This window comes from Orbicella faveolata, unplaced genomic scaffold (genome assembly GCF_042242905.1).
Source record: "Orbicella faveolata isolate gen_17 unplaced genomic scaffold, um_ofav_v1 contig_14, whole genome shotgun sequence".
In the NCBI taxonomy this organism is placed as follows: Eukaryota; Metazoa; Cnidaria; class Anthozoa; order Scleractinia; family Merulinidae; genus Orbicella; species Orbicella faveolata.
The window spans coordinates 124,714-140,166 of NW_028301541.1; the positions used below are offsets into that span (position 1 = coordinate 124,714).

Consider the following 15,453-nt stretch of genomic DNA (forward strand, 5'->3'; position numbering starts at 1 on the left):
CTCAAAAAAACGAAATCGTACCCAGGGCTCAACAAGGACTCAACCGGGTTTCTTCTTGACAGTTCACAACATGTCGGATAGATAACTAGGTGATGCTGTTATTTTTGGTCTTTAATTGAGGTAAGAATTATTCACTGTATCTTCCAGTAATGAAATGTGATCCTTGATACTGATTTCATGTATTGAACATTGGTTTACTATATTTCCGTCCTCTACTTCCTATTTATCTCCTCCACTTTGTAGAGTAGTATGTACAGTGTGGGGCCCAGTTGTCGGCAGGGCCCAGTTCTCGGCCACTTTTTGTTCAGTGTTTACTTTTCGCGCCACAAATGAATCTGAATAAAAAGCAATTGTTTCCAAAGGTAGCTTTATTCCTTGTCTTCCGTTCTGCCGAGTTTTGTTTCGTCCTGCCGAGTTTTTCTGTGAGCACGTCGAGGTGACGCGAAGGTAGGTGAATTTGGTTTCCCCGAAAACGTGTTTGTTTACCGCTACTCGAATTACATGGTTTAACTCAAGTTTATATTTTGTCCGTCTAGAAAGCCCAAATGAGCCAATTCTTGGCATAAAGGACGTAGAGTGATAAAGCTATCTGTTAAATATATTTTCCTGGCCTGTTTAATTCTTTGACCTAAATTCACTCCTCAATATTTCCTTAGTACTTTTGTGTATTTGCCTATTCTCGGCCACCCTGCTCGCCTTCAACACTAAAAGCGCTCATAGTTTTGTGTGGAGTATTCGTGTCAAGTCAGTTGTAAAAATAAAGCTGTAATGGGGTGGCATGCTAAAAACTATGAGCTCTGACTTAACACCGTTTTAAATACCCAACTCTTTTTTAGCCTCGCTTGACTGCACTTAAGAGTAAAACTAGATTGCTAAAAACTTCCTTTTCTAACATGAAACAAAGCTCTTTAAGGATAATTTGTGATCGAAATATCAAAACACAAGCCTTATAAGTGATTTAACAACAAAAAATGGTAATAAAGCGTTGTTTATTCTGAGGAATCGCGTGCACTCTTTTGTGGCCGAGAACTGGGCCCGCTGGCTGATAACTGGGCCCACGAACGAAGCCTCTATTTTCGTTATTACTCGGGAGAAAACAGCTTTGAGCAGTCGACAGCTCTACATGTGTAAACTGAATGCTGAAGCTAGTTATGCATGAAATTTTAAGTCCTGATGGCTATTCCATGTGTGATAAGAAGCCAAGGTCCTATCCCTGTTCTGCCTATCTCTCAGACAACTGTTTCTTAGCAATCTTTGAGGAGAATTTTGATCATAAATACTTTGTAGATTTAAAAGAAATGAAGTTTATTTTATGAGGGTTTAATTAAAGGCAGAGTAGAGCCTAACAGCTCTTTTTTTTTAGATGGAAGACAAACCAAGTGAACCATGTGATGCTGAGCTTACCAAGCTTCAATTAGAAACCAAAGACACATTGAATGTTTTTGGAGAAGAACGGGTCAGTGGAGATGGTGAAGAGGAGCCAGTAGAAGGAAATGACTCAACTACACAGCTAACAGCTGAAAAAGGAGACAGTCTGTCATTAAGTTCAGAGAGTTCATCTGAAAATGACAGTTTGAGAAGTAAAGTTCCACGTGTCAACTGTCCAGAACATATTGTAAGCAGAAATGAAACAGTCTGAACCTTGCAGCTGTATTTGTACTTTGGTTTTAAACATAACATCATTGATTATGGTTTACCTCACTTTATGAAGCCTTTGCTACAATGCCAGACTGTTCCCTAGAATAATAATAATTTGAAATTACATGGAAATCAGCGCTCATTCTAAGTTTGTCACGGGATGTCGGGGGAGGGGTACTCTCACAAATGAAATGTCCCTGGGCAGTACAAATGTTTTAAGATCGTTGTGATAACAGGGAAAAAAAAACTTGTGACAAAAAGGAAATCCAACGTAAAGCTAGCTTGAAATTAATACCCTTGTCTGTGGGGTGTTGTTTTGTGATTTGCTACAAACTTCTGTGATGCCTATGTTAATATGCTCAGGGGTTGACTCCTAGGGATTTAACAGTTTCAGTCATGCTTGTGATTGTCGTACTGTGATTCCAAGCAAAAAATCATGACTATATTACATATTCAAGAGATATGGTATTCTGGCTATGAAATGGCTATGAACTACAGATATATATCTTGGTATTTGAATAACTTGATGCATTCACTTGGACAAAATTTGTTTGTATAATGAAGATATGCAAATGAGAAAAGAAAATACCTTGAAATAATATTTTGATACTAATGGCAAATGTTGTTTATTTCAGATTCTATGTCTTGATTTGTCCCCTGAGATGAAATCACTGTCTTTTCAGTGTAAAAGTGTTCCAGATAGGTAACACACTGCTCACTCACTCCACTTAGTGTCACATAGCATAGAAGACTGTAGCTACTTCATATACAATATTTTAGACTTCATTAACAACCATGGTTTTAGTGTGGCCTAATTTTCCGTACAGAGTGCACTATTAGGATGTTTTGGGGGCTGATGTCTGCTAGGGTACTAAGGCAATAAGGTGTAAACTTTAATGTTTGTTTAATTAATTAATATCAATTAATTTATTACTCTTGAGGCAGGGAAGTGGTTTGGAAGGGGTAGGTGCCTGTATGCACTATGTAAAAATGTGTATCACCTACCTTACTTTATTCATAGCATCACAAAGCTATACATTTGGTTTAGGAAACCTCTTGCTCTCCTTGTGGTGCTATTCTCTTTAGAACAAAACCAATTTGCCCTAAACGCATGCACAGTGTGCAGTGCCGACTATGTATTAGGTGAAAGATGCATTTCATTTGAGATCACATGACACAAAAATGTTGAGTGCTTTTCCCTGTGGTAGAACCCAACATGTAAGACGCATGCATTCCAGCATTGTTAGGGTGATATACTCCATTTTCATCCCCAGAGCCACGTGGTTTTTTATATGTCATGTGATATGACCGAGGACAGCAGTTATTTTTCGGCTAACGTCACTTCTTCATTTTAGTGCAAAAAAACGCTACTGTGACGGTGTATCTTTTAGAATTGCCCCACCTCAGTTGAACAAATGTCATTTGCTATTATCAAACTACGCTAGTGTGTTTGCCAGGGTTCAAATTATGAATGGAAACCTTTTGCTTCTCCTTAGCAGATTATTTATTTCTCTTGCAATTGAGGTCAAAAAGTTTACATCCAGCCAAACTTTCCCAATTTAGTGGGATTAAAACTTGTCAAATTGTGAATCTGTGACAAAAGAAACCAGGAAAGTGTTCAAATGTTGCTACAGACTCCGTGGCATGTAATGAAAGCGCAAATTAATTTAATCTGTCTTTCAGAGGACTCCTTCACTGATGTAGGATATATCATCTCGGTCATCTTAGTAGTGGTGGCCTTTAATACTTCTTCTTGAAACACCAATGCTTCTCAGTTGTATTAATCGGTATCACTGAGGTGGCAACTGAACAAGAACATGGTATTCCGTGACTATTTGATAATTATCGGTGAAAATAAAATCTTTCAATCGTTCTTCCTCCATTTCCTCACAACATATTTAACTTTCATCCATTTCCTCATAAGATATTTACTTTCTTCCATTTATCTCTAAAGTTTAGGAGATAACAAGAGTTCTATGTTACATACCTATGCGAGAAAAACAAAAGTATCAGGTTACAAACATTGGCATGAAAAGTAAAATTTTCATGTTTGCTACTTTGACGTATTATTGAATTTGAAATGAACGAAAATCAACGTAAAACACCAGAGTAAAATTTGAAAGTTGTCTTGAGAAAGAGTAATTGTAAGTTATTGTTGAACATCGAATGAAAAGACAGACATGAAACATACGCACTGCTAAGATTGTGACAAGATTATTTCTTATCAAGGTTTCTGTCCGATCATATTCTGCAAGGGGAAAAGCCCTAGGTACCAAAGTAAATACAAACTGGGAGTGAACACAACATGTGTGACTATCGTGCCAGAGGTATACATTGCACTCTGCACTATCTGAGATTGTCTCACTAGTTTCTACTGGGAGGAACAGCACATGAAAAAAATTGCAAAAATAATATATGGCTGTTTATACAGCATTTGATCATTTAATTGTAATTAAATAAAATAATGTAAAAACCCATATGCACGTTTAATATGTCTTTTATGTTTACATTTTTTTTACAGAACAGTATTTCAACTGGTTCAAAGGTCAATAGAAATTTTTGTAAAAACCAAGTCTAAAATGAATGCCCAGCATCAGTTTTCTTTCATGGTTTTGGATGATAAGGCATCATGGGTAAGTTATCTGGATCTTATATAAACAACAGAACCACTTCACCCCAATACCCCCGTAATCTAAATTCATTTGTTCTCCATAATTATTTATGGTTACTATAAGTCAAGTTTTTTCGCACAGGTTCTGGAAATCTGTTTTCTAAATAGTACAGACCAATTTTCAGATATCAAGAATGCTTGTTGTCCAGTTATTAGCCACAGGTGTTCTCACTTGAGCTCTCTCACAGGATAAGTGACATTCTGCTGAGCCTCTATAAGGCCCATACCTGCAAAAGTTGATTATGTCACACTTTCATGTAATTGTTTATTTTCAACCAAATTGTTGCTTTTGTGTGAAAAATCATTTTGGAAGAAATCACAGTATTGGTATTTGAAGAGCATTTCCTTTTTAAAAAAATAATGATTACAGACCTACTTGGTGGAGTAACAAATATGTACTTGTTAATACTCTTTAATACGCTTTAATCTCTAAGATTATCATTTCATCAATAGCAAGGGTCACAACTTTGGTTTCTTCAGAAATACCATACAGAGGCTCCCTGCTCTGTCAACTTGTTCTAAAATCTTCCTTATTCCTAGAGAGTAGGACATGCTCGCATTCGGGTTAAAGGCAAAATTAAGCTTTACCAAACGAAACACTTGATAAATTTTACTCTCTCCATTGCCTGTAGGCAGAATCACAAGAATATCACGGCCTGTGAGAAGCAATTCCAACGCCTTGCTCTGCTTCCAAAGCTTGCTATTTTCAGGGAGCAAGATAAACATTCCTGCAAGATGTCACACATATCTCGAATGTTGACAACGTGTTGTCAATGCTCCTAACATAAGCCAATCATATTTTTGCATTGTGAGAGCAACGCATAATTCAAACTCTCTGGCTTAGGTGGTAGTCACTCCTTTCGCATATGTCTCACCCTTAGGATTTCACACAGCTATTTTTCCCTTGCAGTTTATTTACGGTCTCACTTGACAGACTAAACAAAAAAGGGACTACTCGTAGTCTAAATCAATTTTAAAAAATGCATGCCAGTTAGTATTGATTCACCCAAAAGGTAGCAATGCAAAAATACAACTGTAAATTGAAAAAAAAAACATGAGGGGAGGCAAGCGGCAAAAACTGGAAGTATCACTTCACACAGAGAGTTTGTCTGCAGTTAGTGATGGCATGAGTTTCCGTCATATAAAGTGTTGGTCAGTTGTCATCTGTCTTCCTCTGAGACATCTGACATATGTTGTTGTCTGATCTGTGTTCAACCTATTTACTGCGTAAGATCTTGTCGCGATGCCTTGTGGTTAAAAACAGGATTGTGATGGTGCCAATGAAAGGTTTCTTGCTCTTCACTCTTGCCATCAACAATGATGTATTGTACTTGCACCAGACAAATACTGGTATGGCCTAAGTAGTAGTATTTGTAGAGGAAGCCTCGGTCAGTTCCTCAAGAAAGATTCAGTTTTGTCGAGTTTCCCCGATGAATTTAGAACTGAAGAAGATCTGAAAAAGATTACTTCAGCTGGCCGATGGAGACAGTTATGATGGTAAGGCCTGCTCTTAATTAATACTTCGAAATTGTGGCTTCGTCATTTGATATGCTGGCTGTTTTGTTACGCCAATAGCTGGAGAAGAACTCATCGTCGGAAAACAGTGCATTTGCACATCGAAGATTATTTGACGACATTTGCAAATGCCAAGTCCAGTGAAAACGCCAACACCTGTGGATGTCAAAAAGGTCAACGATTACGGATCGTAATAGGAGTGCCAGCTAGTGAAACAAGAGATTGCATTTGCTCAGAGGTCTCGGCAAATCTGCAAGATAGGTAGCTTAATGTTTTGTTCATTAGAACTGGCAGGTGACTAACCTCAAACAGTTTGATGTAACACGAAAGAAATAATCACGCAGCTCAATGTTTTGTTCATCAGAACTGGCAGGTGACCCACTTCAAACACTTTGATGTAACGCAAAAGAAATAGTCGCACAGCTTAATATTTTGTTCATCAGAACTGGTGGGTGACCCACCTCAAACACTTTGATGTAACGCAAAAGAAATAGTCGCGCAGCTTAATATTTTGTTCATCAGAACTGGTGGGTGACCCACCTCAAGGACTTTGATGTAATGCAAAAGAAACAATCATGCAGCTTAATGTTTTGTTCATCAGAAGTGGCCCACTTCATACAGTTCGATGTAACATAGCCTGAATTGTCATGTAACACAGCATTACCAGTAATCGTTTGCAAACACATCAGGTATGCTCAGATTGTGAGCATGAAAACACTGTCCATAGCTTCCACTACAAGATCCACTTTGAACTGTTCTGAGTCTTAATGGTACCATCCATCTAGTGTGTAGATAAAGTACTTTAAAATTGAGTAATCATTATTATCGTCCATCACACAAGGGGCCCAAACGAATAAAGAAACTATTGCTTGTGCTTCAGACAAGAGCACGCATCAATTACATTTTGATGACGTGTATCAGTTGGCCCTTTGTATTTCTCTCTTCTCATATTTATTTTGCTTCATCTGATGTCCTTCAGATCTGACGAAATTTATATGACAGTAAAACAGTTTGCAACACCTTGCCCGGCTCACCTGGGGTTAGGTATGTTGGGAGTGCTAGGAAACTTTTCAGGCAATCCTTTGTGGTACTTCCAGTTTCGCCGCTTGCATCCCCTCATGATAATGATCTAAGCATGGGAAAACATTCTTTAACCCTTCACCCCCTAGGGCAAATGACAGTTTTTCCTAAATCAGCAAATAGAGGCTCTCTGCCTGTGTACAATATACCATTTGAAAGGCACTGATCAGCTTAGTTAAGAACTGACATTAGCAACTAAGAAGGAGGTTGTCATTTTGAGAGAAATTGTTTTGAAATGTGAAAATGAAGAGCTTCTAACACATATCAATTCTCAAATATCATAGGTATGCCCCCAAACTGTAGCTTATTTAGTAGGTCTTAGTACATAGCTTGATGTGAAACAAGTCTTGTATTCCATGTGCATCTCAAAGAAGAAATTTTAAAATTAAGGGGGCGGTTAACCATATGTTAGATAGGAGGGGGTCACAATTCTATGCCTTCAATGAGCAGATCTTTACAAGACAATTTTCATGGCTAAAATTCATAGAAATCTTTCAAATATTCACAAAGTTATGATGTTGTGTGCCAAATGGCACTCTTGTTGGCTATTGCTTTAAGTGATTATATATGGAAAGAACATTTTTGTTATTTTTCTTATTGTAAAAGTTTGTTAATTATTACTTTTTCTTCATGCATCTTTAGTACAAGCATTTCACTAGTGATGTGGAAACTATCTGCAGCACTTTGAATCACCTATACCCGGAGGAGGAAATTCAAAATCAGAATGAATTCCATATCCTTTAAAATAGTTTTTTATTATAATACTATTATGGAAAAAGTACTTTCAACAGTCATAAATGTACAAAGAAATGGATTCTATTGTTGTTACTGATTTCTGTTTCCATTTGGGTTTATGTAGGAAAATGATTTATTGCTAAAAAAATGTTTTGGTTAGCATCAGTGAGAGTGAAAGAAAGACTGTAGTACATGTAAACCTAAGTTATTCTTGCAAGAACATAACATTCATCACTGGCTTCTGATAGCTATTACAAATTATTGTTTTAAATGAAAACCAACTATTGCCAATAGAAATTAGAATTTGCAAAAGTGATTTCTCTCCATATTTCACCATTTGCAGACCCAAGTTTGTAACTTTTGCACACAACATTCCATAAAACCATAGGATATCAAACATGTGGCCATTCTTGATTTCTCTGCATCTACAACATTTGTAGTGAAAGTTCCCTTTTTCATTTGATAATGCTAATAAAGTATAATAAACAATTAAATAAATTCAGAAGAGCAGTCAACTTGATTATCCCTGACTGAAAAGTAGGAAGTAGTCATGACTAAAAGCTCTCTTAGCTCTGTCACACAAAATAGCAGTTATCTCATTTCTGCAATGTAAATGTACTGTACTGCACCTTACAAGAAAATGTGAACTGTGCTTGATCACTTATTTTGTGTTTTTCTGCATCAATCATCATAACAGACCTGTCAGTAAAGAGGAGTTGACTTCAACAGGTTTAAAAGGTCTTCTCTGTGGGTTGTGATCCGTAGATTACAATCAATGTTACTTAGGTTTTGAACTTCAATGCTTGTGTGTTATTGAAAGCTGCAGTAAACTGATTTTGCTTATCTTCTTCCTGAGTTGCAGCACTTTTGGCGATACAATAAACTTGTTATTGAAAATTATGTTGATTTATCTTGACTGTTACTTCAAAAATGTGTGATCTTTTTGAAGCAGTGTAAGTATTACTTTAGTCGTGATTTGATTTTGCGCCTGCCTACTAGTAAGCTCTCTAAAATGATGTTTCATTTTTATTCACTGTTTTGTATTGTTACATAATATTATTATTGTTATTATTGCTTTGTCTTTGCTTATAACTAGGCATGACAACATTATGTTGCCACTTGTAGAAGACATTTTGCTGCCTCCTCCTTATGTGGTTCGACTTGTTATAGTGTATGGACGCTCGCACTGTATGCCTCGAGTGTCTACACAAGCCAAGCAGGTATGTTTATGAGAGTTTATTCATCTATCATTTTATAGATTTAAAATCAAGTGATTAACCTCTCATTGTACAATATCATAACATTGTTCAGCAGACACAAGAAACCATTGCAGCTATTCTGATATATTTTTTATTTCTCCAATCTAATATGAAAAGAACTGCATTGCAATTAGTATGGAGATTACTTTATTGAAATTATCCAGGTTACTTTTGAGACAAATACAGTAAATGATTGGATTACTTTGTGACAAGCTACCAAGTATGCCTGATAAGCAATGACACACATTCCCCTGATGGCCAGTTATTGGTTCAATAAACAGCTTGAGTTAGACCAATAAACCATATGAATGTGCTCTCCATTTCCTTGATTGGCTCTCAATTATTATTTACAGGTATTATCATCACTGCTGGAATCTCCATATTTCTTTCTTGACATTCTATACGTTCACGAACTTCCATCGGAAATTAATTTGTGCAAAGTAAGTAATTAGGTAGCTTCTGATGCAGACTTGTGTTCAGCACAGCTAATTGCTCTGTTTTTGGAATCTCCTTAGTTACTTGTCACTTTCCAAATTTTCTTGAACATCAAACTGATTACTGCATGCCATTTCTCAATAAAAATATTATCTCTTCATATTTTAGCACTGAGGGTAAACTGGAAGCTGAGCGCTGAAGCATACAATGCACTGCATGTGTCAGATATTTCTGCTGCAGATTTATTTGTCCACAAAAGATGTTTTAACCTAAGGGTCTGTTATTGTGGTGAAACGACTGACTCTAATATAATAAAAATTAAGATAAAAACGTTCGCTGGCTAAAAAATTTCAAAAAAGAACATAAGCTCTGATATGTTGTAAATTTTGCAGGAAATCTATGATTACTTCTGTGACATGGATGAAGAGGAAGAAGGCTACATATTGGAAGTGTCACGCAGCACAACTCGTCTCTTTGACCACATGGCAGCGTTACTTGCTCATCCGTTACAGAGACCGAAACAGCGTGACACTTTTTACAAACTAACTCCAAGGGGGGATGAAGAGTCCATTTTGTAGTATTGTACATAGCGCACAATAAGCAAATAGAATAATTTTTAGTCCAGCTGTGAAAAATTACACAAAATCTGTGGCTCAAGTGATTATTCGGTTTCCACCACTCTCAATAAGCCGTTTACAATCCGCGAAATTTACATTTTCAGAAGAGCTAACTCCCTTTAAAATGAGTGGCACGCAATGCGTGCAGAAGCGATGAGCATTAACACTGTCTTAAGGTGGCTCCCTATAGTTTTACGATCGCGCGAGCGCTGAGGAAGTAATCTGCGCGCGCTCAAAGGTAAACGTCAGTGTTTTTCGATATTTTATTACGTCAACATGAGCACAAAAAGAAAAACTGACAGTGAATTTTCTCGCGTTTCCTTCGGTAAAATTCCGTAAAATTTGGCAGATTGGTAGCAAATATTTTACTTTTGTCGGAGCGCGTTTTTCAGGGAAATCTATAAGGCCAGATTTTTTGCAGTGGTAAAAGACATAAATTTGAAAATATCGAAAAAACTGCCTTTACAAACCCTACTTTTTTCGTGTTTAAAATTTGTATCCCGCTGGAGGCGATGTGATGTAAAAATTTTGGAAGATTTCACCGAAGGAAATTCATGAAAATCACAAACAAAGCCATAAAAACAGTAAAAAACACTTTTGTTTGGGCATTTATAATTTAAGGCTAAATCCCAAAATTTTAACAGAGATGATAGCAAAACACTATTTAATCATTGCTTATTACATGTAATAAGTTTGAGAGGACTAGGTGTGAAAGCGAATGTAAAAACAGCATTCAAAACATAACACTTGCGCGCGCAACGCTATAAATGATTACCCTATAGAGCCTTGGTTACCCAAGGAATTACTAAACAAACAAACAAACAAACAAACAAACAATAAGCTGAGCTTCAAACACTGAAACACTTCTTAAAGCACTTATTCACGCTCAAATCATAGATTTGAGTGTTACCGTCATAAAATAAAGTCTCTTACTTACTTTACAGAATGTTTCATGTAAATAAAACAACATTTCGAAAATGCGAAAATGAAATAAACTAGTTTGGGCTTTTAGGTTTTCCTTCTTTTCTGTTTACCCAGGTTTGATCTTGGCTCAAATGAAAAAAACTGAAGATAGATATTATCCAAAACATAAAACATTCTTTTCGACACGATTATGGGATAAAGAAAAAGAAACACTGAGTCTCTGGAAGACGTTGAACCCACGACCTTCCGAACTCAGTTACTCAGTTATATGTGATTATTGTGCCGTAAAAAACTTAGTTCGAGCGCGTAAAACAATATTTCGATATAGAAAAAGATGAACCTGTTTAAGCTTCTGTTGGGTTTTCCTTCCTTTATTTTTGGCTTCATAGAAATAGACATAGTTTATTTTTCTGGGTCGCCTCTCTGTAACCCAGTTCTAATCTTTTATCTGTAACTTTTCACTGGGGAAGTTATTCAGTTGACGTGGGACATAACTTAGATTTTTTACTTTGAATAGTTGCCCCTTCAGGGTTTCAGCCCAGAGAGGCCAAAACCCAAAGAGGCATTCGAGGAGTCCCCTGCTGATATATATGGTATACGGACTCGGGGAGACGGCTATGTTCGGCGCGTTGGAAGTTTCTGTACTGAGTTCTGTACAACACTTTTAATCAGACTTGTTTTCACGTTGCGTCGTGCGATGACCTTTTAACGTATATTCATTCAGTCATATCGTAGATAACGATCACGATCGCCAAGCGCGTTTCACATTTAGAAAAACTGTTCTGTGTCCTATTAGTGAAAACTTATTAAAGCCGATTCAGCTCAAGTCAAGAACTGTCCACCATTAAATATCTGCATCGGGGCTTCCTCAGTGTAATTTATGTCTAATTAATGTGTTGGGGCTGATACTGTACTTGTCACTGGCATTCATTCTTTAGTCCCAAATGCGCCATAAATGAGTTCTATAAAGATATTATCACTTAGTTACCGGCTAGTTACACATGTAAGGCTTCGCTCTTGGTAAAAACTCATTGTTTTACTTTCCGTTTGAAATCTTGTTGGCTGCTAATAACTTCCTTGGTATTACCCTTGTCTTCATAGAAACAAATCATTGGGTTCAACGTCTTGAGTTGATCACATTAATTTGTATCAAGATGAGCCGCAAAAAGTCACTTCAGAAACATTTAGCTTTCCAAACAATCCAGAATGTGTCGATCAGCAAAATGGGCCAAGCCGTCTTGAAAAAGAATCCTTATGAAACTAGAGTAGTGACTGATAAATTGGAAGACATTGAATTTCACAAAAGAAAATGGAAAAAACGATTTTTCTTGGAGACTAAATGACACGAGACAAGAATTCAAACAGACTCGTAACATGGAAAGTTCGTCGTGTGTTTGATTCTATTATGGGTCTCAAGGAGGGAAAATGGTTCGTATCCCCGACACAGCACAACGTCCCTCTAGAACTGAGACAAATGTTGGAATCAATCAACAGGTCAGAAAAACGTCAGTGTGATAACAGGTTTTTGGGGCCGCTTAAGTTATTATCCTTGTTACAACAATCCAGAGGGAAACACGCTTGCAGCGACGGAGTTTGTCAGACTCCTAGAGGACTCGGGATCTGTTACAGCAAAACAATCCAACGGGAAGACAGAGAATACGCAGTTACTTGGGTCCAACAGTAGAGTTTAATCCAGTAACGTACTCGGAACGTAACCCGAATATAACCAATACGGGATAGTGGTATCCGGCGTCCCACCACCGGGGGCGTAATCGAAGAACAATTTACAAAACACCTGTATTTATGCTAGACTCTAAACAAATGATCTAATATTTTGTTCAGTAATCCTAACCTCCTATTGGCTGCCAATGAGCTTATTCTAGGCTATTCCATCATAGGCAGTCAGTTATTCTGCTCGTAAATATTAACTACTTACAACTTCAGTGGGTAGTTCTCACTACAAGGTGTTACACGATAATACAGATAGACAGGGGGTTACCATAGTTATTGGACTTTCATTCAGTTTGACTGCTAACTGTTGGCTTTTTTATGGTTATGAATATCGGCAAATTCTCCCCTCACATCAGAAGCCGTCGCAACAATTGAAAAGGAAGTTACAAGGACTACAGCCAAGAAAGGAGGAATTATTCCATTCATGTCGAGCAAAAATAAAACTCTTCCAACAGACATTAGAGTGTTTGTAAGTCACAAAACGTTACGTTCTAAAGAAAACACTGAAAGAGATGGACGGGATGGAAGGCGAGGCTCGGTTTTCCCTAATTGTATAACGCCATTCATACATCACTCCTTTACCGATCACCCGACCGAACAGCGCATGACACTAATATGAAAAAATGTAAAAACTGTACTGCAGTAGTTGTCCAGGAGGATACTGATAGTCAGGACAATAATTTTGACGCAGAAAATTCTTATGGTTCGGTTCCTTCTCGCCAAGAAAGCATGACAGTCTTCAAGAGTAGCCGAGTAAGTAAGGAATCGTGCTTCGTTCCCACCCCTCTTCCAACTGAGAAGCAAACCCGTATTTGGAGAACTCGTACGGACGAGATTATTTGGAAGCAAAGAGTCGTCAATGGGTTCTTGAAACGTGAAAATTAAGCAATCTTGTTAGAGGAAATTCAGAGTTAGGGGCGGAGCACAGCTTGTCGATGTCTCCCTTGAAAGATGCAAGATTTCTTGACCTCCAGTCATCATTAGTTCCCGTTACAGTCAAGACGAGAATGTCCTAGGACAAAGTTGATTTTAAAGAGAAAAAAGATAAAGAGTAGCCATAACTTTGAGAGGAGGCCACCAGGCTAAATTAACAATTTATTGCTTCAAGTCAAAGTGATTTATCCCTTTAGCAGAGCAAAGTGAGTTGACACCTTAGCGGAGTAAAGTGGAGTTAGCCCTTTAGCAGAGCAAAGTGATTTAGCCTCTTAGCAGAGTAAAGTGAGTTAGCCCTTTAGCAGAGCAAAGTGAGTTAGCCCCTTAGCAGAGTAAAGTGAGTTAGCCCTTTGGCAAAGTTATCTAAGTTAGCCCTTTGGCAGAGTAAAGTGAGTTAGCCCTTTCGCAGGTTAAAGTGAGTTAGCCCTTTAGCAGAGGAAAGGGAGTTAGCCCTTTGACAGAGTAAAGGAAGTTATAGCCCTTTGGCAGAGTAAAGTTAGTTAGCCCTTTGGCAGAGTAAAGTGAGTTGGCCCTTTGGCAGGGTAAAGTGAGGTAGCCCTTTGGCAGAGCAAAGGGAGTGGCCCTTTGGCAGAGTAAAGTGAGTTAGCCCTTTGGCAGAGTAAAGTGAGTTAGCCCATTGGCAGAGTAAAGTGAGTTAGCCCTTTGGCAAAATTAAGTGAGTTAGCCCTTTGGCAAAGTTAAGTAAGTTAGCCCTTTGGCAGAGTAAATTGAGTCAGTCCTTTAGCAGAGTAAAGTGAGTCAGCCCTTTGGCAAAGTTAAGTGAGTTAGCCCATTGGCAGAGTAAAGTGAGTTAGCCCTTTGGCAGAGTAAAGTGAGTTAGCCCTTTAGCAGAGTAAAGTCACTTTGCTCTGACAAACAGAGCTATTAAACGCTCAAACGTCAGCTTGACTAACTGGCCACGGCGGTTAACTTACTTTTATCGTCTTCAAGTTGAAAAATAGCTAAGTTTTTCCGGCACTTGTGTGATAACAGCTTTTTGGGCCACTTACGGTTGTTATCCTTGTTACAACAATCCAGAGGGAAACATGCTTGCAGCGACGGAGTTTGTCAGACTCCTAGAGGTTTCGGGATCTGTTACAGCGAAACAAACCAACGGGAAGACAGAGAATACGCAGTTACTTGGGTCCAACAGTAGAGTTTAATCCAGTAACGTACTCAGAACGTAAAACATAACCAATACGGGATAGTGGTATCCGGCGTCCCACCACCGGGGGCGTAACCGAAGAACAATTTACAAAACACCTGTATTTATGCTAGACTCTAAACAAGTGATCTAATATTTCCTTTAGTAAACCTAAACCCTTATTGGCTGCCAATGAGCACATTGTTGTTCTAGGCTATTCCATCATAGGCAGTCAGTTATTCTGCTCGCAAATATTAACTACTTACAACTTCAGGTAGTTCTCACTACAAGGTGTTACACGATGATACAGATAGACAGGTGGTTACCATGGTTATTGGACTTTCACTTGACTGCTAACTGTTGGCTTTTTTATGGTTATGAATATCGGCAAATTCTCCCCTCACACTTGCCTGCCGATGCAGGTCAAACACTTTCTTTGCAAACTGAATCTTTGTTCATCCCGGGACTGACCGCCTGGTGTAACTGTTAAAATTGACTGAATTTATAAAAGTAACTCACGCCACGGCAACAATAATCCCCTTTTGAAATAATCACCAGTAACAGTGTTCATTTAGGCAAAATACCTGGTAGCAGGTCTTTATTTTGAGTGGCAGCAAACGTCTTTTCTTTATTTCCCTTCCTTATCCCTTCCAGACCTGTTGACCTGGAGGCGCCTGAATTAACTCTTTAATTTAAGGAGCGTATTTAATGCTTTTAATGCTGAACATTTCAGGGCTTTTCAGCTCTCGTTATATTCGTCAGAGGGTTTGA

At 38.0% G+C, this 15,453-nt stretch overlaps 1 protein-coding gene across 1 annotated transcript; it reads left to right on the forward strand.

The window, feature by feature from the left end:
* Positions 1–22: 22 nt before the first annotated feature.
* LOC110062373 (BRISC and BRCA1-A complex member 1-like) lies at positions 23–10,961 on the forward strand. The gene is made up of 9 exons (XM_020769247.2): positions 23–120; positions 1,364–1,615; positions 2,274–2,341; positions 4,160–4,271; positions 7,547–7,637; positions 8,568–8,592; positions 8,736–8,859; positions 9,252–9,338; positions 9,726–10,961. The coding sequence occupies exons 2-9, from the start codon at positions 1,364–1,366 to the stop codon at positions 9,909–9,911; spliced, it is 945 nt and encodes a 314-aa protein (XP_020624906.1). The 5' UTR covers positions 23–120; the 3' UTR covers positions 9,912–10,961.
* The last annotated feature ends 4,492 nt before the right edge of the window (positions 10,962–15,453 follow it).

Coding starts and splice junctions, on each gene's coding strand:
- LOC110062373 (XM_020769247.2), top strand. CDS start 1,364: ATGGAAGACAAACCAAGTGAACCATGTGATGCTGAGCTTACCAAGCTT. Junction 8,860..9,251: donor TGTCTACACAAGCCAAGCAG/GTATGTTTATGA, acceptor TATTATTTACAG/GTATTATCATCACTGCTGGA. Junction 9,339..9,725: donor CGGAAATTAATTTGTGCAAA/GTAAGTAATTAG, acceptor TAAATTTTGCAG/GAAATCTATGATTACTTCTG.